The 22,609-nt window shown below is 39.9% G+C and overlaps 1 protein-coding gene across 1 annotated transcript in view; it reads right to left on the bottom strand.

Moving 5' to 3' along the window:
* Positions 1–22,609, bottom strand: part of LOC124612834 (alpha-aminoadipic semialdehyde dehydrogenase-like) — a 134,997-nt gene that overhangs the window by 28,045 nt on the left and 84,343 nt on the right. Inside the window, exon 5 of the mRNA XM_047141261.1 lies at positions 8,660–8,839. Within this exon, the coding sequence (XP_046997217.1) occupies positions 8,660–8,839 (180 nt within the window). The remainder of the gene's footprint in view (positions 1–8,659; positions 8,840–22,609) is intronic.

Here is a 22,609-nt window from a genome sequence, read left to right as displayed (position 1 = left end):
TGGATAGAGTGTCACCCATGTAAGTAGGAGATCCCGGGTACGAGTCCCGGTTGGGGCACACTTTTTCAACTGTCCTCGTTGACTTATATCCATGCCTGTATGCAGCTGGGGATATTCATTTCATTGTAAGAAAGTTTTATGTTAGGAAACAGTTTCACATTTCATCCATATGATCCAGTTTCTCAAGCGTGAGATTCAGAAGGAGTAGTTGTACAATATTTTTATACAAATTTGAAATTGTTATATTCCTCCACATGATTTGTATGATGTCACTGTTTCTTCTCCTTCCATGTTCAACAAACAATCTTGACATCACTAATTCTATAGCTCTTTCTGCCATTGTCAAAACTTATTCTCCAGTTAACTTTATTAACTGTGCCAGAATCAGCAGTTTAGTTATCCCACATTCTCCAGTTAGGCGTTATTCTGTGTCCATACAATGCATTTTCCACACTGTTCTGAGAATAGAGCTTAAGAAGCTGCTGACCAGGGACTGTACAACTGACCCTTAGTAGTGGAGTGATCTGGCAAAAATTTTCCTACAAAATTTTATTTTCTTGGATACATTGAGAAGATAATATGTAATCTTTCTTATCTGTTATTCCTGTTAGTCATTTATTTCCACTCTGGTAGTCTGTATCTGTGGCTTTCAGTAAAAATTATAACAATGCTAATCATCTGCACACCTAGCAACCATATAAACAAATAGTGATTGGCATTCACCCGTTCGGATTTCTTTGGCTCAGCTAGTACAGCCCTGTCTATGGGAAATTTTTTTATTTATAGGTGTGACTGGGATTCCCCTGACAGAGACATCATGTACACTCTGCATCCATTCAAAATTGATTTATGATTCACTCAGAAATCAACTTAGAATGTGTTCAAACAAGGTTTTTTCCTTCAAGAATATGAATTTGGCACCCTTTAAAATTGCCACCTGGGGCAGATAACCCAATCCCCCCCCTCCCCCTCCTCCCCTAGATCCAGGTCTGCATTCACCAACAGCAAGCACAGTGCACCTTGAAATGGGCCAGTGAAGTCAGTGTACACCTTCTCCCAAGTCTGCTCTGCTTGGGACCACTGTGTAAAACATTTTGCTGAAGATGCTTCGTTCAAAGCTCAAGCCTGACACATAAGCATTGTGTGCTTGATGGTACTGTCTATCACTGGCTGGTAAACATAACTATGAGTTAAAGCTTTCATCCTTGACATACCCCAGTATGAAGTGTGAAGCAACTGAAAGGTGCAAGCACAGAGGGGAGGTAGCACAATGATGCAACATTCTGTGTACTCTGTAGAAAACAACATTACTCTTTGAACAACATTAAGCCTATATTTAGTTGCAAAATAATTTCACAACACAGGATGTGATATTTTTGGGAGACAAACTGACTAACCATTTTGCACTGTTGACACTACTCTACACAGGAAAGGGTGCTGACTAGTAGGAACTGCTATTTCTTGAGAATTGATTGGGAAATCTAACAAGATGTGGACCTAGTCTTCTCTATGGCAAAACACACTGCTTCCTGGCAGTCAAACTCAATGTTGGAGCTAATGGGGGTACATGATACTGCATCGACATTTGCATGCCATTCAGTGGTATGGAAATCAATATCATAATGATAATTTCTTAAGAAAAATATCTGCCATTGTAAATGCCATGCTATATTGTCTTCTTCTTGCCACAAATGCCTTGCAGCATGGGGTCAGGGCAGTCATGTGCCAGGAGGAGGTAAATGGCTCTGAAAATTCTATTACATTCACGTCCAAGATGCTCAATGCAGTGCAACATTATTACTCCCAAATGGAAAAAGAGGCAGTGGCCATGTTTATGCCATCAAGAAATGTCACCCCTATCTATTTGGCATCAGATTCCAGATGGTAACTGACCACAAGCTATTATGGCATTGTTTGGACTGTGTTCTAGCCTCCTGGACAGGACAGCCCTAAGGCTGTGACATTGGGCACTGTTCTTATCAGTCTATATCTATGACATACTCTATAAGCCAACCAGCCACCTCACAAATGCAGATGCTTTGTCCTGGCTTCCAGTAGGCCCCAATCCAGTATCTGACAACCAGGAAGTCGTTATCTTTCAGCTGGATTCAGATTCTACATCAACCCTGCATGATTTTGCCCTTGATGCTACACTATTCATGGTCCAGACAAAAGTGGGCCCTACTCTCAGCACCATGGCTAAGTGGATTCAGCATAGGTGGCTGCCACATCTCTCAGTGAAGGAACATGGTCCACTCCCTCCATGATGTTGTTCTCCTGCTGAAAATGGGTCATGAATGGCCTCAGTTTATTATTCCCCCAGATCTGCACCCAGAGTTCTTGCACTCCTACTTGTGGGTCACAGGGGCATATCCAGCATGAAACAGCAGGCACGCTGCTGCACCTACTGGCCAGCCATCACCAAGGACATTGAGACCATGCAGTGGTTATGCACCATGTGTGCTAAACAGAAATCTGCATCCCCCCACAATGTTTTCTCATTCTGGCACCAGTCACGCCCTCAGGAGTACCCCCAGATAAGCGTCACTGGTCTCTTCTTGTATCAAATGTGGTTGTTTGCAGTCAATTCATATTCCAAATGTCCATAAATCAGCCCCAAGGCTCCTCAGCTGCAAATGTGATCAAGTCCCTTTCACATATCTTTGCCTCTGAGGGCCTTCTGCAGGCTATGATCTCAGACAACAGCCCCAGTTCACCTCAACTCAGTTCACTCACCTCTGTGCATTAAATGGGATAAAACATCTCCTTACCACACTGTTTCACCCTCAGTCCAATGAGGAAGTGGAACAGATGGTGCAGACCTTCAAAGAGAAGATGAGGGTCCTGTTACAATCCACACCATCGGACAATGCCATCGTCTTGTTCTTGGCCACCTATAGGACCACTCCAACTGCAGGAAGAGCCCAACAACCTCACACCTTTCTCTCTCTGCTCTTACCCTTGGGCTAATATCTTCCCTAGCTCCAGTCTACCCCCAGTGCTGGACCAACACCCAGTGTGGACCCAACTGTTTGGATGCCATCCAAACTGGATGTCGGCTGTCATCCAGGGTGCAAATGACCACCAGACATATGGCAACTCCATGAAAGATCACCTCTGGTGACGCTACCAGAACCAGTTGTGCCCCAGGACACTGCCAACATGGCCCTCTTGTCTGTACAACCTACACCCCTGGCCTCATCTGCCATGGATGCCTCCTCTCCTCTGCCACAACCCCAGGCCACTTATGACCTATTGGTCATGGACTGGACTCTTGCACCCCCTCCTTCCTCTGTTCATGCCCCAACAATGCAGGCCCGCCTTACACGTTGGTATGGAATATGCAGCATGGCCCTCGTGCAGCTGGAAGGTATCATGTTGGAGACGCAGGACCTTCCAGCTTCAGCTCCAGCAGTGGTGCGCCCCAATACAGCGTCAGCAGTATGTCTGCAGAAAGTGGACCAAAAAGAGAACTAGTGGTTTATGATCCATGTGTAACTGAAACTTATTCTCATACAAGACAACATGAAGTTTTTTAATGCCATACACAACTGCCAGTGCGTCCTTCTTGATTTCTGAAAAATTTTGCTTCGCCTTTGGGGATGTCTTACATGCAAAAGATCTTGATTTTTCTGTGCCATTAGCATTCTTGTATGATAAAACTTAACCAATACATATTGTGATGTTTTAGATTTTAGGTCAGGACTTTGTCAAGTGTGAAAGCTGCTAAGCACACAGACAACTTCAGGTGTTTTTTCAACTACAAGGATGCTTGTGACACTCTTGAGACTAAATGAACAGAACACCTTCCTTCCTCAAATGGTTCAATGGATGCATGTGGTGAACAACCTGTGGAATGAACTCTGTGTAGTAGTTCACTAACCCCAAAAGAAGATTGTAATTCCTTGATATTTTTTGGGGTTGGAAGTTTCTCAATAGCACCAATGTGCTCTATCACTGATGCAGAAGTTTGTAGTTATGAGCACAATTTATTTGGCTTATTGGTCTGACACAGTAGAAACAAACAAAGTGCAAAGACTAAAACATACAAATTTGATGCCACGCAAGCAAGTGGTGCACTGAGTTCCCACACTGGTTAAGATAGACTGTTGTTGTTGTTATTGTGGTCTTCAGTCCAGAGACTGGATTGATGCAGCTCTCCATGCTACTTTATCCTGTGCAAACTTCTTCATCTCCCAGTACCTACTGCAACCTACATCCTTCTGAATCTGCTTAGTGTATTCATCACTCTACGATTTTTACCCTCCACGCTGCCCTCCAATGCTAAATTTGTGATCCCTTGATGCCTCAGGACATGTCCTACCAACCGATCCCTTCTTCTAGTCAAGTTGTGCCACAAACTTCTCTTCTTTCCAATTCTATTCAATACCTCCTCATTAGTTACATGATCTACCCATCAAGTCTTCAGCATTCTTCTGTAGCACCACATTTCAAAAGCTTCTATTCTCTTCTTGTCTAAACTGCTTCTATTCTCTTCTTGTCTAAACTATTTATCATCCACGTTTCACTTCCATACATGGCTACACTCCATACAAACACTTTCAGAAACGACTTCCTGACACTTAAATCTATACTCGAAGTTAACAAATTACTCCTCTTCAGAAACACTTTCCTTGCCATTGCCAGTCTACATTTTATATCCTCTCTACTTCAACCATGATCAGTAATTTTGCTCCCCAAATAGCAAAACTCATTTACTACTTTAAGTGTCTCATTTCCTAATCTAATTCCCTCAGCATCACCCGACTTAGTTCGACTACATTCCGTTATCCTTGTTTTGATTTTGTTGATGTTCATCTTATATCCTCCTTTCAAGACACTGTCCATTCCGTTCAGCTGTTCTTCCAGGTCCTTTGCTATCTCTGACACAATTACAGTGTCATCGGTGAACCTCAAAGTTTTTATTTCTTCTCCATGGATTTTAATTCCTACTCCGAATTTTTCTTTTGTTTCCTTTACTGCTTGCTCAATATACAGATTGAATAGCATCAGGGATAGACTACAACCCTGCCTCACTCCCTTCCCAACCACTGCTTCCCTTTCATGCCCATCGACTCTTATAACTGCCATCTGGTTTCTGTACAAATTGTAAATAGCCTTTCACTCCCTGTATTTTACCCCTGCCACCTTCAGAATTTGAAAGAGAGTATTCCAGTCAATATTGTCAAAAGCTTTCTCTATGTCTGCAAATGCTAGAAATGTAGGTTTGCCTTTCCTTAATCTATTTTCTAAGGTAAGTCGTAGGGTCAGTATTGCCTCACGTGTTGATAGACTGCTACTCACCACATAAGGGATGCACTTAATGGCACACAGGCACATTTAAAAGTAGTTTTAAAAGCAGACTATACAATTTGACAGATTCATTCTTCAGATACAGCTTAATCTACTCTTATTATGCCTGTCCACCACTCAACATATCCTTCCTCTACGTGGTGAGCAGCAATGTTTGCTATTTAATAACGTGGGAAAAGATAGATCGCTACTTACTGTAAAGATGACATGTTAAATTGCCGACAGGCACAATTAAAAGACATTTACACATAAGCTTTCAGCCACAGCCTTTGTCAGAAACAGGAAAAGAAACACACACCACTCACTCACACAAACAAGTACACCTCATGCACATATGACCACCAACTCCAGCAGCTCAGACCAGAATCCAAGGGGCCAAAGTTGGCAGTGAGGTGCACGTGAGGTGTGCTTGCTTGTGTGAATGAAAAGCACATGTTTCTCTTTCTTTTTCTGACAAGGGTTGCGGCCAAAACTTATGTGTAAGTGCCTTTTAATTGTGCCTGTCTGCAACTTAACATGACATCTTTATGGTAAGTAGCAATCCATCTTTTCCTACCTAGGGTTTCCATTGTTTAATCTAAGCTAATTCATTTTGTTTGTTGAACAAATCTACATTTTTCCAGGAATAGGTTAAGTATTTGTGACATATTCTCAATGATCACCAATGTCACAGAATTCTATCTAACTATGGAAACTCCAGGTTGGAATATTAGCAATGCAAGGAAAAGACAAATTGCTACTTACTGTAAAGATGACATTCTGAGTTGCAAACAGACTCAATTGAAAGACACTTACATATTAGCTTCAGCCATAGCTTTCATCAGAAAGCACACCTGGAAAATGCCACTAGACAATGCCACTGACCTTCCAGAGTGGGCACTATTCCAAGACTTCACACAATGGATTCACCAGATCAGACATTAACTCCTCCCCTCCAACATTTTCAACACCTTAGACAAGGCACTAATTATAGAGCTTCCAGCACTGTATGCTTATTTCAGGTATGAGTGCTAAAATGTTTGAAGATATGACCTATTGATACATCAGAGCCAATGGAAAGTGGCCACAATCACTGTGCACCTGATATAATTGGCAATCACAGAGCTACCAGTAAGTCACATGTGACAAGTTACTTTTGATTTATTTCCAGCTGGATGCTCCCATAATGACCTTCTCCATACTTAAACATTGTGTATGGATTCACTTGATGAGAATGTCCGTGTGGTGCTTGGGTTTTTGCTGTGTGTCTGATATTTCTTCGTATCATGTATCGGATGGTCTCAATATCATGTTATACAATTCTTAATGTTGTAACCTTTTACCCAAGTTGGAATGTGGTGAGCTGTATTCACAATTTATTCTTACAGTTGATAAATGTCTGTCTGCAGCATTTTAACTATGGGAGTTTGTTAGGAATTTAAAAAGAAAGGAACAAGAAAAGCTCCTTTGTGTCAAAATCAGTCAGGATCGCTACTCTCAGTAATTCAAGAGAACCTTTTTTTATGAGCTTCAGTCTCACAGTTGGTTACACCTGATATGTTGAGCCACCCAACAAACATGATTACTTGCATTTTGACAGATCCTAGCCATTTCATGTTAATATTCTCTCCTTTGCAGCTTTCTGTGTCATAGGTAGTGGTTCTGCTTTGATAAAGTTCTCTCAACAAGTATAACTTTAATGCAAATATTTTAGACTCTCTAAACTATGTTAATGAGGTAGTAGGCAAGGAAATTACACAAGGAGCTGTGCATTAATAGAAGCAATAATGGTGTGTGACGAGGGCCTCCCGTCGGGGAGACCGCTCGCCTGGTGCAAGTCTTTCGATTTGACGCCACTTTGGCGACTTGCGAGTCGATGGGGATGAACTGATGATGATTAGGACAGCACAACACCCAGTCCCTGAGTGGAGAAAATCTCTGACCCAGCCGGGAATCGAACTCGGGACCTTAGGATTGACAGTCTGTCGCACTGACCCCTCAGCTACCGGGGGCGGACAGCAAGATAATGTCCATAAGAAACAAGAGAAATTATCTTATCATGGAATACCAACCTGAACTTGAATCTGCCATCCCTGATCCAGGTGCTTCTGCTGCATAGCTGCTAAGTAACTTGTCCTCTTTTTGCATAAATATTTTTCACTTTCATTGTGAGATAATTCATGCAACATTCTTATTAATACAGTTTGAACAACTTAAAAACTTAAATGCAGAAGGCAGAGACATGCACAGTCAAAACGAGAACTATAAGATTAATAACACTGAAGAGGCAAAATTTCAGTATTGCTGATAGACCCATATAAAAGTACATACACTATCATACCTTTTGGAGCTAATAGTTCCTCCCTCAGGGAAGAGAGAAGGATAGATTGGGAAGGTTAGGAAGGAAGGGCAGGTCACTCACACACCAGGATCAGAGGGAACCAGCTGTTATGAGGATGAAAGGAGACAAAGCTCTCTCGTCCAGAGCCCAATGGACCTGCTCTTCCTTTTTAACATTCCTCAACACATTCATTTTTCCTTCCTGATGAAGCAACTATTGGCATTTCTGAAAGCTGGGATAAGAAATTATATACATTCATTACAGAATATGTTTTACTGTGTGAAACAATGCAAATATTTACTGTCTTTTGAGGCTGTGTTTTTTATTCTGATTTATAAATAATGTTCAACACATTCTTTTTTTATTTCTGACAGATTAATATCACAATTTTCTGTTTGCACTGTTCATTTTATTATCTCTAGAAAAACAACTCACTAGAGTGCTTTCAAGTAAGCAAGCCAAAAAGTTTTTATTATCTTGAAAGGGAGGAGGAAGAGTGTGGAAAAATGTGCATTTTCTTTGAAATTAAACAGAAACTAATCTTAGGAGATCAAAAGCGACAAAGCAGGACTGGCTTCCTCATCTTGAAAATTTAGATGGGAGCATGTGGAACAAATTCATGTTTATAAAAAATTAGACAGAAACTCCTTTTCAGACTCCACCTCAAGAGGAAAAAAGCAAGATGAGACAAGATGGCAATTAACCGCAATATTCCAGCATACAGGAGAAAGCTCATACATCGTTAGTATTGATTTTTAATTTTAATTATATCCCTTCCTTATCTATGCTTAAAAAGTTTCCTCTTTTTTTCAGGTGAAAGAATATGAAATGCTGTGAGTCTTGCTTTTCATGAATGTGTGTTTGTTGATTGGTTTCCACTGATAAGTAGATATTATGTTTTAATACTTTCTACTCTATTAATTGCAATACCAACACAATAATACCCTATAGGTAAGTGAATTTTTTATTAGACATCTTAATAAGCAAGGTTTTGTGTGATATTAGAAAAAAGATTTAAATATTTACCTTCTCATGGAGAATCAGTCTCCTGGTGGTCGTACAGCGCTGTCCAGCAGTGCCTACACATGCAAATAATACAGAGCGGACAGCCATTTCAAGATCAGCATCTGCATCTACAATAATAGCGTTGTTTCCTCCAAGTTCTAGTATAAATTTACCAAACCTTTCTTGCACTTGCAATGCAACCTAAAAGTCAAATCAACCAGTAATCAGCTTTTAGGAAGGCAGCAAATCTTGTTCATGCAGAAAAGTGAAACAGATATAAAAAGTATATCGGTAAAATTGTCCCCATGATTAATAATCAAATATGTCAGCCTGTCTCTTGTGACCACTGTTCTATATACTGAGCTATTCATGAAATATTCTGGGTGCAGTGCACAGCTTCAGTATGTTGTTTATTCTTTAACTTCCCCAACAATGCTTCTGCAATGTCAAAAGGTTGGTATTTTTAAAGAATAAATCAGGGTCGTATGTGGAGCAAACAGATTTTATGTAACATTGGATGAAATATTATCAAATATCGATGACCATATGTTTAACCATCTTACTTTCTTTCCTCCCACTTAAACTTTTTTCCTGTTATTGTTTCTCAGAAAATAAAAGTTTTGATATTTATATTGTAAATTTGTAAATATAGTAATTGAAGGTCTAGTGTTTGGACATATCCTTCTTCAGAGCCACCACACACACACACACACACACACACACACACACACACACACACACACACACATACACACACATGGATACATACACTTCTCCTGGCCCACAATGATGAAATAGTATACCTCAACTGGGTTGATGAGTTATGTCAGGCAGAGTGAGTGAGGGCAGAAAAGAGTTGGGGAGGGGGAGGGAGGTTTGGAGAAGGGTATCAGACAAATGAGAGAGAGAAGCAGTAGGCTTACAGGATGGGAATGAGGCACCAGTGAGTTCATTCTGGCTAAAGGCTGGGGGGAATTATGTGCAGCACACAGTGATATGGTTTGGAGGGGGAGACAGGACACTGGGAGAGGAAGACTGTGGGGAGGAGGGTGTGAGTGCAGAATGAATGAAGTCAGAATGTGGTGGCTGTGGAAATAGGTGTTGAGCAGATGACTAGTGCAGATTGACTCCAGAAGTATTACAGGATCAAATTATGTGTTGCAAAGATACTTCAGAGAAGATGATATTGTGGGGGAGAATTGAGACAGCATTAGCTGCAAAAAATCCATTGACATAAAGCAATTTGTTCTCTGTGGTGTGTTCTGCCATTGAGTGCTCAATTGTTTTCGTGGACACAGCTTGTCAATGGAAATTCATTTGGGCAGTCAGCTAGTTAGCACTCATGCCCATATAAAATGTTGTGCAGAAACAGAGCTAGTTGGTCATATGAATGTTTTCATAGGTGGCCCTGCCTCTGATAGCATAGGATAGGATAGAACAAAATATACCTGTGACAGGACTGGAGTGGAATGTGCTGAGTAGATGGTTGGTGCATTGGTGGAGTATTGCACATGAGCTTTCCACAGAGACTGTGACTTACATGGCAACTGTCTGGGATAATTTAATGACAGGAGGCCTGCAGCTATTGTCTGAAAACTGAGCACATCGTTTTAATCACTTTTGGTTGCTAATAATAACAGTTCAAGTGTGTTAAAAAATTTACTTATGCTTTTTGAGCATAGTTCATCATCAGAGCATCATTAAAAAGAACTTAATAAAGAGTATCCTGGCAACAAAATACTCTATATTAAATTCTTTTCTCCGACATTTTGAAGATACACTATGTTCAAAATAAGTAAATAAAAAAGTTTTAACAATGTGTAGGCTGTTGTTATAAGTGACTAAAAGTAGAGACAATAATGAGCTATGTAGAGGGTTTGGGAGTAAGTGTGATGTTAGGATGGACTAGGATATTTATATAAATTGGATGGACCATGGAATACTGCTGTGGGAGGAGGAGGAAGGGTTGTCGGTAGGATGGTCATCCATGCACTGAGACGACTATATCAATACTGTAAGTTGCCATTTATCATAATAACAAGTGCCCCAGCAACATTTCCTAGGTTGCTGGAGCAATTACTGCAGGGAATTCCCCATTGTTCAAATTATTTGGATGGCATCACATAACAAGCACTAATAAACAGAAAATGTATGCATTCTTTGGCAAGTTTTCACACTACTGGAGCAAACAAGCCTCTGTTGCAACCATCAAAAGTGCTCATTTTTCATCCATGAATAAAGTACTTAAGACATGTTATGGGAATAGATGGAGTGAGACCAAAAGAATTGTATCTATAGGCCATACAGTACCTACCTAAACTAAATAATCTAAAAGAACTTTAGTAATGGTAAAATGAATTATTACAGATGTTTCACTTCAAATTTTGCCACAGTAACTACACCATTTGTCACAAGGTGATATCCCTTTTGAGTAGACTTTCGAATACAAGCAAGCATTTTCTTTTCCTAAGCAGTGTCTAATACTGGCTCCATGCCTCATCCATTTTTTCCACTGAGTACCCTCTTATCATGCTCAAAACTGTCTTGAGCAGCTGGTTCAACAGCCAACATGCAATGGAAATATTTTAGACTTTATAGCTACAAACAGGTCTGACCTTATCAAAGGTGTCCGTATAGAAACAGGTATTAGTAACCATGATGTCATCATAGTGACTAGAGTTACTAAATTTAATAAATCAATCAAGAAGGATAGGAGAGCATTTCTGCCAGAAAGAGCGATAAACAGTTGTTAGCATCTCTTTTAGACAATAAAGTGACAACATTTAGTTCCACAATGGTGGGTGTAGAGGAATTATGGGCATAGTTTAAATGGATTGTAAATAATGTTCTGGAGAAGTACATGCAAAATAAATAGATTAGGGATGGAAAAAAGTCCCACCATGATGTTTAAAAACAAAATTCAGAAAATACTGAGGAAGCAAAGGCTGTTTCATTCTCAGTTTAAAAGAAAACACAGAAATGATGACAGGCAAAAGTTATTTGAGTCATCCTTAACATTTATTTGCTGCAGAATTCTCAAACATGTTCTCAGTTTGAATATAATAAATTTCCTTGAGACTGAAAAACCTCTATCCATGAATCAACAGAGTTTTTAGAAAGCACTGCTCAGGCAAAACTCGGCTTGCCCTTTTCTCACATGATATTTGTTAGCTATGGATGAAGAACAATAAGCAGATTCCATAGTCCTAGAGTTCCAAAAAGCATATGACATCCCACTGCACACTGTTAACATAGGTATGAGCATATGGAATAGGTTCCCAGATATGTTCCTCACAGACTTCTTAAGTAACAGAAGCCAGTACCTTTTCTTTGATAGTGAGTATTCATGAGAGACAAGGGTGTCATTCAGAGTGCCCCAGGGAAGTGTTGCAGGACTGCTGTTATTTTCTATACACATAAATGATCTAGTAGACTGGGTGAGTAGCAATCTTCAGCTGTTTGATGATGAAACTGTAATTTGTGGGGAGATGTCATCATTGAATGACTGTAGCAGGATTCAAGTCAACTTATAGAAAATTTCTAGGTGGTATGGTGAATGGCAGCTAGCTCTAAATGTAGAAAAAACATAAGTTCATGTGGATGAGTCAGAAAAATAACCGTGAATGAGTCAGAAAAACAAACTTGTAATGTTCAAATATGGCATTAGTAGTGTCTTGTTCGACACAGTCATGTCAATTAAGTAAATGGGTGTAATGTTGCAAAGTGATACAAAATGGAATGAGCTTGTAAGGATTGTAGTAGCAGAGCAGAATTGTCAACTTTTGTTTATTGGGAGAATTTTAAGAAAGTGTGGTTCATCTGTAAAAGAAACCACATATAGGACACCAATGTGACCCATTCTTGAGTACTGCTTGAGTATTTGGTATCTGGACCACACTGGATTAAAGGAAGAGATTGAAGCAATTCAGACGCAGGCTGCCAGATTTATTACCAGTAGGTTTCAACAACGCACAGGTATAGTGGAGATGGAAATGGAACTTGTAGCTATCTATTTATAGTTACTGCTAGATGAACAAATGTTACAGATTTTGGTGCACGTTACAGCCTCTGCATTAACTGGTAGAATCAACTGCTTTTTGGTGTAGCTAATGCACCCACCATATTTCATTGGGATTTACAACAGTTAATCCATGGTATCCCTTGTTGTGTGAATTACTTGGATATCATCACTGTCACAGAAGCCACTCAGAAGCAGTGTCTGCAGAGCCGAGAGATGTTGTTTAGCCACCTACAGGAAACAGTTTATACTGCTATCTTAAAAGTGCATATTTTTTAGACTAATAGTAGTAAGGAGAACACAGCAAGTACCTTAACTTGATTTTCCAGAAACTTTGCTCAGTGGAAGAGGATTCAAAATAAATGAACACATGTCTTGGCTGATCTGTAGATACTTGACTGTTTCTGAGAAAACAATAGTCAAAGGCTTAGGCGTACTTTAGATGCCAGTTAGTGCGTGACAATCTCAGCTGAAATGGTGACGCAGTGGCTAGCATCTTGGTCTTGTGTCCTACGTTTGACACACTATTTGTCCCCAGCCATGTCTGTAGAAGTTACTACATGAATATCTTTTTATCAAGATAGGGTATACAAGGACATTATCTTAATCATAAAATTACAACTGGGTTTCACAGTAAGTGTCAAACATTTATTATATATGTGTGTATGGCATTTTCAAGTGCTACAATCTTCCTTAAATTCTTATTTTTTTATTCTTATATCAATTATTATATTAATTCTTATATTTTATTCCTATGCTTATTCTACAGGAAGATTTGGTGCCTTCACTTGTATGATACCATTTGAAGAAACATTAAAAACACAGAAATGCCAAACACTGCAAGCATTATTCAAAGACAGGTTTTCCACAGTGACATTTCTTCATATGAATCTCACTCAGGAAAGAAACATTGTTAATATAGCTGAAGATTTGATGCATTGGCAATAATTTCATGGCAGTTCACAGATAAAGGAACACTTTACCGAAAGTTGGCACTTGCAATTGATTATGAATCAAGATACACTATAGGAATTTCACTGAAAAAAATTTCAAATACTTTTCTCTTTCATTTATTGTGTTTTTCTTTTAAGTACATTCACCAGTCATACAATTAGTATGCAAATAAGGCAACATTACTTCAAAATAGATTAAACACAGGGTGTAAAAGTGTGATGCCATGATGCTAGCCACTATGCCACTGCTTCAGCTAAACTTTTTCCTCAATAAAAAGCACATGAAATAACTCAAAAATGGTCAAGTATCTATGGATAAAGAGATATATGTTTGATTATTTTGAATCCTCTTCATCTGAGCAAAGTCTCTGGGAAATTGGGTTTTGGCACTTGCCATGTTCTGCTTATAAGTACTAGGTCCACAAACTAAGTCAGAGTGCACTACACCTACTTCAGGCCACACCATCATTACCCTGTCTGAGCCTAGAAATACTAAAGGACTTCAATTATTTTTAGGCAAAATTAATTATCATGGCAAATTTCATCATCAAAGTGGCTCAAAATGCTTCACCCTTAAAAATTTAGGCAAAAGGAGGTCAAATTCAAGTAGAGACCTACCATAAATTAAAGTGATGTTTCCAGCCTGTATCCAGTCTAGCTGTTTCCACACCAGACATTCATCTGACATCAGCAACCAACACAGCTAAATAGAGCATTAGCACAGAACTGTTGTACTAGATAACAAATTCTGAGGTACACAAAAAATTTGATAATGGCACAAAATGAAACGAGTGAAATGAATGAAATCCACAGAAGTTCGGCCATCAAGTGCAAGTCTTATTTCAGTCACTGCCACATAGGTGACTTGCATGGAGGTGATGAGGATGAAATGATGATGAGGATAACAACAACACTCAGTCCACAAGTGGGTAAAATCTCCAACCCGGATGGGAACTGAACCTGGGCCCGCTGTATGGAAGGCAAGCAGGTTACCACTGAGCTAACCAGGTGGACATAACAGCACAAATGAATTATTTGAAGCTTGAAAAACAGACACTTGCAGTAATTTATGACATCAAGACATTTCATGTCTTCCTGAGTGCCATAAACTTTCACTTCCTAACAGACCACAGACTCTTGACTCCTTTTTCAACTCTCATAATAAATGTCTGCACAAAATGGCACGATAACTATAGAAGTGGACTATTTTCTAAGTGATTATAATTATGAAATCCACTCTGGCCCATAGCCCAATATGGAAAATGTGTACACATTGTGCCAGTTGCCTATGTGGTGACAAGCTCATTCAATGCATATCAGGTTCTCTGTTTCATCATCAACATCAACATTCAAGCTGCTAGAAAAGTATCTGCAGTCACAGACTGCCACTCCTTGCCCTGTTTGGTCTTATTGACAGTACCACCATGGTATTCAGAGCATCTGCCTAAAGGGATCACTCTAACATCTTGAATGTTTTTCTCCATCCACCCTCTGACTCAGTGTCTCTAATGGCATTTTACTACTTTTGAACAGGGACGAAGACTGCTGCTTCATCATACCACTCAAACACCACCTCATCCTCAAGTTGCTTCATCAGTTTTATTGCGGGATGTTTTGAATGAAATAATTGGCATGTCATTATTTCTACTGGCTCCACAGGATACTGACATAAAACACATTGCCTTTGCATGCGATGCTTGTACACAATTTCAGATGGCCTCAGCTCTGCATTTTTCCCCATGACCTACACCCTGAGCATCCTTGGGAATGAGTTCATACATATTTCACTGGAATATTTAAGGAAGACGTGTGGTTGCTACTCATGTAGCAAGGTGGGGGTGGTTCACCTTGCTACAGCTCTATTCTTTAAATACATAACTTTTTCTTCTTTTCATATGTATGAAACCATATGCTGTAATTATAGTAGGATAGTTCTGATGGAATGTAAATATGTCAGGAGTAAAGGAGACCACTCACTGAAAGCAGAGGCATTGATTCATCGATGGGGACACACAAAAAAGAAAGAAAACTTGGTAGCTTTCAGTGTAATTCCTTTGCCAAGCTAGAGTACAAACACACACACACACACACACACACACACACACACACACACACACACACCAGCCAGCACTATGGAGGGGCACAGCCATCTGTGAGCAGACACATGAGTGCATGTGCATGTACGCGTGTATCTATGTGTGTTTCTACATCTACATATACACTCCTGGAAATGGAAAAAAGAACACATTGACACCGGTGTGTCAGACCCACCATACTTGCTCCGGACACTGCGAGAGGGCTGTACAAGTAATGATCACACGCACGGCACAGGGGACACACCAGGAACCGCGGTGTTGGCCGTCGAATAGCGCTAGCTGCGCAGCATTTGTGCACCGCCGCCGTCAGTGTCAGCCAGTTTGCCGTGGCATACGGAGCTCCATCGCAGTCTTTAACACTGGTAGCATGCCGCGACAGCGTGGACGTGAACCGTATGTGCAGTTGACGGACTTTGAGCGAGGGCATATAGTGGGCATGCGGGAGGCCGGGTGGATGTACCGCCGAATTGCTCAACATGTGGGGCGTGAGGTCTCCACAGTACATCGATGTTGTCGCTAGAGGTCGGTGGAAGGTGCACGTGCCCGTCGACCTGGGACCGGACCGCAGCGACGCACGGATGCACGCCAAGACCGTAGGATCCTACGCAGTGCCGTAGGGGACCGCACCGCCACTTCCCAGCAAATTAGGGACACTGTTGCTCCTGGGGTATCGGCGAGGACCATTCGCAACCGTCTCCATGAAGCTGGGCTACGGTCCCGCACACCGTTAGGCCGTCTTCCGCTCACGCCCCAACATCGTGCAGCCCGCCTCCAGTGTCGCGACAGGCGTGAATGGAGCGACGAATGGAGACGTGTCGTCTTCAGCGATGAGAGTCGCTTCTGCCTTGGTGCCAATGATGGTCGTATGCGTGTTTGGCGCCGTGCAGGTGAGCACCACAATCAGGACTGCATACGACCGAGGCACACAGGGCCAACATCCGGCATCATGGTGTGGGGAGTGATCTCCTACACTGGCTGTACACCACTGGTGATCGTCGAGGGGACACTGAATAGTGCACGGTACATCCAAACCGTCATCGAACCCATCGTTCTACCATTCCTAGACCGGCAAGGGAACTTGCCGTTCCAACAGCACAATGCACGTCTGCATGTATCCCGTGCCACCCAACATGCTCTAGAAGGTGTAAGTCAACTACCCTGGCCAGCAAGATCTCCGGATCTGTCCCCCATTGAGCATGTTTGGGACTGGATGAAGCGTCGTCTCACGCGGCCTGCACGTCCAGCACGAACGCTGGTCCAACTGAGGCGCCAGGTGGAAATGGCATGGCAAGCCGTTCCACAGGATTACATCCAGCATCTCTACGATCGTCTCCATGGGAGAATAGCAGCCTGCATTGCTGCGAAAGGTGGATATATACTGTACTAGTGCCGACATTGTGCATGCTCTGTTGCCTGTGTCTATGTGCCTGTGGTTCTGTCAGTGTGATCATGTGATGTATCTGACCCCAGGAATGTGTCAATAAAGTTTCCCCTTCCTGGGACAATGAATTCACGGTGTTCTTATTTCAATTTCCAGGAGTGTACAAACATACTCTGTAAACTACCATATGGTGCACAGCAGTGGTATCCTGTACCACTGTCATTCATTTCCTTTCCTGTTACACTTGCAAATAGAGTGAGGGAATAATGACTGTCAATAGGTCTCCATACAATCCGTAATCTCTCTTATCCTGTCTTCATGATCCTTACATGAAAGGTATGTTGGCCACAGCAGAATCCTTCTCCAGTCAAACTCAAATGCTAGTTATCCAAATTTTCTCAGTAGTGCTTCTCAGAAAGAATATCACTTTCCCTTTAGTGATTCCCATTTGAGTTCCCAAAGCATATCCATAAACCTGCATCGTTTGAACCTAACGGTAACAAATGAAGCAGTGTGCCTCTCAATTTCTTTGATATCTTCCTTTAATCTGACCTTCTGCAGATCCCAAAAACTTAAACAGCACTCAACAAAGGGTCACACTAGTGTCCTATATGCAGTCTCCTTTACGGATGAACCACACTTTCCCAAAATTCCTGCAATAAAAAATGTTCCTACCACCATCTTGGAGTGCTCATTCTATTTCACATAGCTTTGGAATATTTATGCCTAGATATTTAATCAATGTGACTTTATCAAGCAGCACCCTGCTAATGCTGTGTCCAAGTGTTATAGGATTATTTTTCCCACTCATCGGCATCAGTTTACATTTTTCCTGCATTTAGAGCTAGCTGCCATTCATCACAGCCACTGGAAATTTTGTCCAAGTCATCTTGTAATCTCCTACAGTCACTCAATGATAACACCTTCCCATACACCACAACACCATCAGAAAAAAGCAACAGACTGCTGCTTACCCTGACTGCAAGATCATTTATGTGTACAGATAATAACAGCAGTCCTGCCACACTTCCGTGGGGGCGCTCCTGACCATACCCTTGTCTCTGATGAAGACTTTCCATTGTGGACAGCATATGGGGTCTGTTACTTAAGAAGCTTTCACCCACTCACACACCTAGGAATGTATACTGTATGCATTTACCTTCATTAACACAGTTGGCAGTATAGCACCATGCTACTGGGAAAGTCATTGATGTATATCAGGAACAGTATTGGTCCTAATATGCTACCTTGCAAAACCCCTATATTAATGTATTTTGATTCTGATAAGTGTTTTACTAAATATTTAGATCTATTTTAAGTATGTGTTATCTCTGCTCTTTGTACCCTATCTGTTAGGTATGACCAAGACCAGTCATTAGCTACCACTCTTATCCCTAATGCTTTTAATTTATTTAATAGAATCTTGTGGTCGACTGTATCAAAGGCCTTAGAAAGATCCAAAAATATGCCTGTGATACACTCACATTTATCAAGAGCATCAAGTACAACTTTTGTGAATTCTACTATGGCTGAATCTGTATTTTTGCCACTTCGGAAACCAAACTGTGATTTGCTTAAAAGATTGTATTTTTGTATTTATTCACGTAATTCATTAATTTGTCTTTCATAATTGCTTCTATTATTTTTGAGAATGGCAACAGCAGGGAAATGGGCCAATAATTTTCTATGTCTTCCGCATCACCTTTCTTAAGCAAAGTTACAACTCTTGTCTGTTCAGCTCTGGAAATGTCCCTTATGTGAAGGATTCATTTATTATATTTGTTAAGGGGCCTTGTATAATCCCTATGCATTGTTTCAGTACACACATTGGTACTTCATCTAAGTCTACTGACTTTTTATTTTTCAGTTTTTGAACAGTTTTATTGACTTCATTCTCTGTGGTTGGAAGTAACATCATTGTATTTAGTGCAACATTATTTACAGGTGTTATATTTGTTTTGGGGAATTTTTGCTGTAACTTCTCTGCAGTACTTCCTATAGATCTTTTTGTATCTATGATAGAAATTTAAGAATTCTGGATCATTGCGAATCTTCTTCATGGAACTGAGGTGTTTAAGCGTTTGGGAGGACTTCTTAATACCTGCTGTTATCCATCTGCTTTTGTGAGGTGTTGATACAGACATGCATACTTTTGGAAATGCCTTTTCAAAGTTCAATTTAAAAAATGTGAAGAATTTAGAGAATTTTGTACTCACATTGGTTTCCTTACACACTTCATCCCAGATTTGTTTTGTTAGTTCTTTTGAAAAATCTTTTATTTTGATTTCTGATAAATGCCATTTGTAGGTTTGTAGTTTACGGAGTGATTCAATGCCTGATTTTACTATTGTTATTTGACAGAGATGATCTGATAGTCTGAGATCTTTTACAGCTACATCACATTTTTCCCTGTCCATATTTGTGGCCACATGGTTAATTACTGAGGCAGTCGTTGTAGTAACCCTTGTTGCACTATTGACCGATAGGGACATGCCAAAACTTTGAAGGATATTATTTATGAAGGTGCTGCTGGATTCATTTATGATATTAGTGTTAATGTTAATGGCCTCTCACAGAATTATGTTGACCATTGTACTTGAGACTTTATCTAGAACTTCTGTTAATTTATTGAAAAAAGTGTCCACACTACCACTGTAGTTTCACAAAACCTTATTGTTTGTTAGATAATTTCAGAATTTCTAACAAAAAATGAATAATTGGTTTGCCTAAAAGCAGTTTATTTAAAAGATTATTAAGCATTTAAATCCCTACAGAATATGTGGAGTTGATATTTTAAATGAGCAAACAGACATTTGTTTATAAAATAATGTACCACAGTTAAAAGCCCTCTTGCTCCTTATACCACCATTAACCATCTTACTTTTTCCAAAAATTTTCTATTTCAAAAATTGTTAGCAATTGACATTTTTGTCTTCCAGAACAATCAGTCCTTAATTGGAGATTATTGCCAAATTCAGTCAGCTAGTTTTATAGCCATTTTCCTGATCATGAAAATATTCACTTCAATTTGTAAAACATGTTAATTTGCTAAATATAATTAGCTATTCTTGATGAGATTTGTGAATTCTTAGTATACATTATATTCACAACCATCCCTCAAACTGTGGCTTAGCCACGTCTTCACAATATTCTTTCTTTCAGGGGTGCTAGTTGTGCAAGCTATGCAGGAGAAACTCTGTGAAATTTGGAAGTTAGGAGATGCACTGGCAGCTTTGAGGCTGGGTCATGAGTTGTGTTCAGATAGCTCAGTCAGTACGTCATTTGCTCCAAGAGACAGAGGTCCCAGCTTTGAGTCCTGACTTGGCCACAAATATAAACTGCCAAAAAATTTAATAGCTCCTATTATTTTGTCAATTTTCCAATTATTGATTACAAAGTTAAAACAGATTACTTCTTTAACTTATTTAAATTCTATATTTATCATTTTTTGTTCTCTTTATCAAAAATCAAAATATATTTACAAAATTCAATAATTATTATTCACTCTTGTATATGTGGTGGTAAATGGCAATACTTCAAACAGTCTCAAGAATAGCTGCCAATACATGGATGCCTTAGTGTCAGTCAACAAGTAGCCAATAGCTAAAGTGCAAACATCATGCAGTCTATTGTGTTGTGAGCCAATAGCTTCTTGTTGCTAAAAGTCAGTCAGAGGGCAGTTATCTACATGCTAAAGATATGAGTAAATATTTTAGTCAGTTGCTGCTCAACTACAAAAATGCGACTTATTCTATATTATCAGAAATCACTTGATAATCATATTTCTCAAAAAAGTGAACAATTCTGTTTCATTTCCTTTGTTAATAGTATACATACACATCCACATTATACTCTGAAAACCACTGTGAAGTACATGGCAGATGGCACGTTCCATTGTAGCAGTTATTAGGATTTCTTTCCATTCCATTCACATATGGATCACAGGAAGAACGACTGTCTGAATGCCTTGTGTGTGCTGTAATAATTCTAATCTTGTCCTCATGATCCCTATGTAAGTGATACATAAAGGTTGTAGTATATTCATAGAATCATCATTTAAAGCCAGTTCTTGTAACTTTTGTTAGCAGACTTTCTCATGATAGTTTACATCTAACTTCACGAGTCTGCCAGTTCAGTTTTTCAGTATCTCTGTAACACTTTCCTACAGGTCAAAAAACCTGTGCCCATTTGTGCTGCCTTTCTCTGAATATGTTGAATATCACCTTTTAATCCTATTTGGATTGCGTACCACACAAATCAGCAATATTCTGGAATAGGTCACACAAGTGATTTGTAAACAATCTCCTTTGTAGACTTATTGCACTTCCTCCATGTTCTACCAATAAACCAAAGTCTACCACCTGCTTTACCCACAACTGAGCCTCTGTGATTATTCCATTTCATACAGTCAACCAACAATGAAAACTGAACAGTTTTCATGTGAAGTGATTATGTAAATGAACCCAACTTCATGTTATGTATCAGTCATAATTGGAGAGTGAAAATGTACTGAAAATATGTTGCCACTCAAAATACTTCATAGTGTGCTGAAGTGCTAACTTGTAATTAATATATTGTATGAATTCTCACAGACCAGCTGATCATCTTAATGTTATGAGTGACAGTAAAGGTGAACTAATGCATCCATCATTTCAAACTTGTTATAAAACCAGATTACAGCAAGCGCAGTCCATCTGCTTAGCTGAGTGGTAATGTGTTTGCCTACCACGCAGCACACCCAGCTTCAATTCCCAGCCAGGCTTGAGATTTTTTCCACTTGTGGACTGGGTGTTGTGTTGTCCTCATCATCCTCTCATCATCATGATGCACAAGTCACCCAGTGTGGCATCCCCTGAAATAAGACTTGCACCCGGCAGCCATACTTTCGTGTATGGGGCTTCCCGGCCATCAGTGTCACACAGCAAGACTCTGGGAGCAGCAGGAAAATGCAGGTTAGTATCACAACAAAGTATTATGGTTCAGTTGGTAAAGATAATGGTTTTGCATCCATCATGCCACATTTCTGTAAAATTCTCTTCATATATTTATGCAGATTGGTTTCGTTGAATATGGTTGTCAAATTTATTGATTTGTAAGCCCAGGAAGTGATCAATATTTTCTACAGTGAGATGAAAACATTTACCCAATTGTTCAATAAACTTAGTTGTTGCATAAACAGAACCACAACCAGTCCATCGTCAACATAAAAATGTGGCAACTAGTTTCATAAACTAGTTCCCATATTTTATTTTTCGTCAGTGAATCCATTTCTTTCTCCATTTCTTTCTTCAATTCTTCAGAAATTTTTGAGTGCACTACTTCTTTATATGATGAGTCACAAAGGGCGTTCATCTTTGGTCAGTGTGCTGAATCTTCGTGGTAACATTATGGTTACTTTGAATTTCACTGACCATATAAACTGAAGTTCCCTTTGTCTTCATTTCATGTTTCCAAGTGACTCAACTTGTCCCCCATTGTCACACAATTTGTTGTGAACTTTCTGTTACTTGTAACTTCATCTTG

The sequence above is a fragment of the Schistocerca americana genome, chromosome 4, assembly GCF_021461395.2.
Source record: "Schistocerca americana isolate TAMUIC-IGC-003095 chromosome 4, iqSchAmer2.1, whole genome shotgun sequence".
NCBI classification, from domain to species: Eukaryota; Metazoa; Arthropoda; class Insecta; order Orthoptera; family Acrididae; genus Schistocerca; species Schistocerca americana.
The sequence above is the reverse complement of the archived record's forward strand: the minus strand, read 5'-3'. Positions and strand labels throughout refer to the sequence as shown.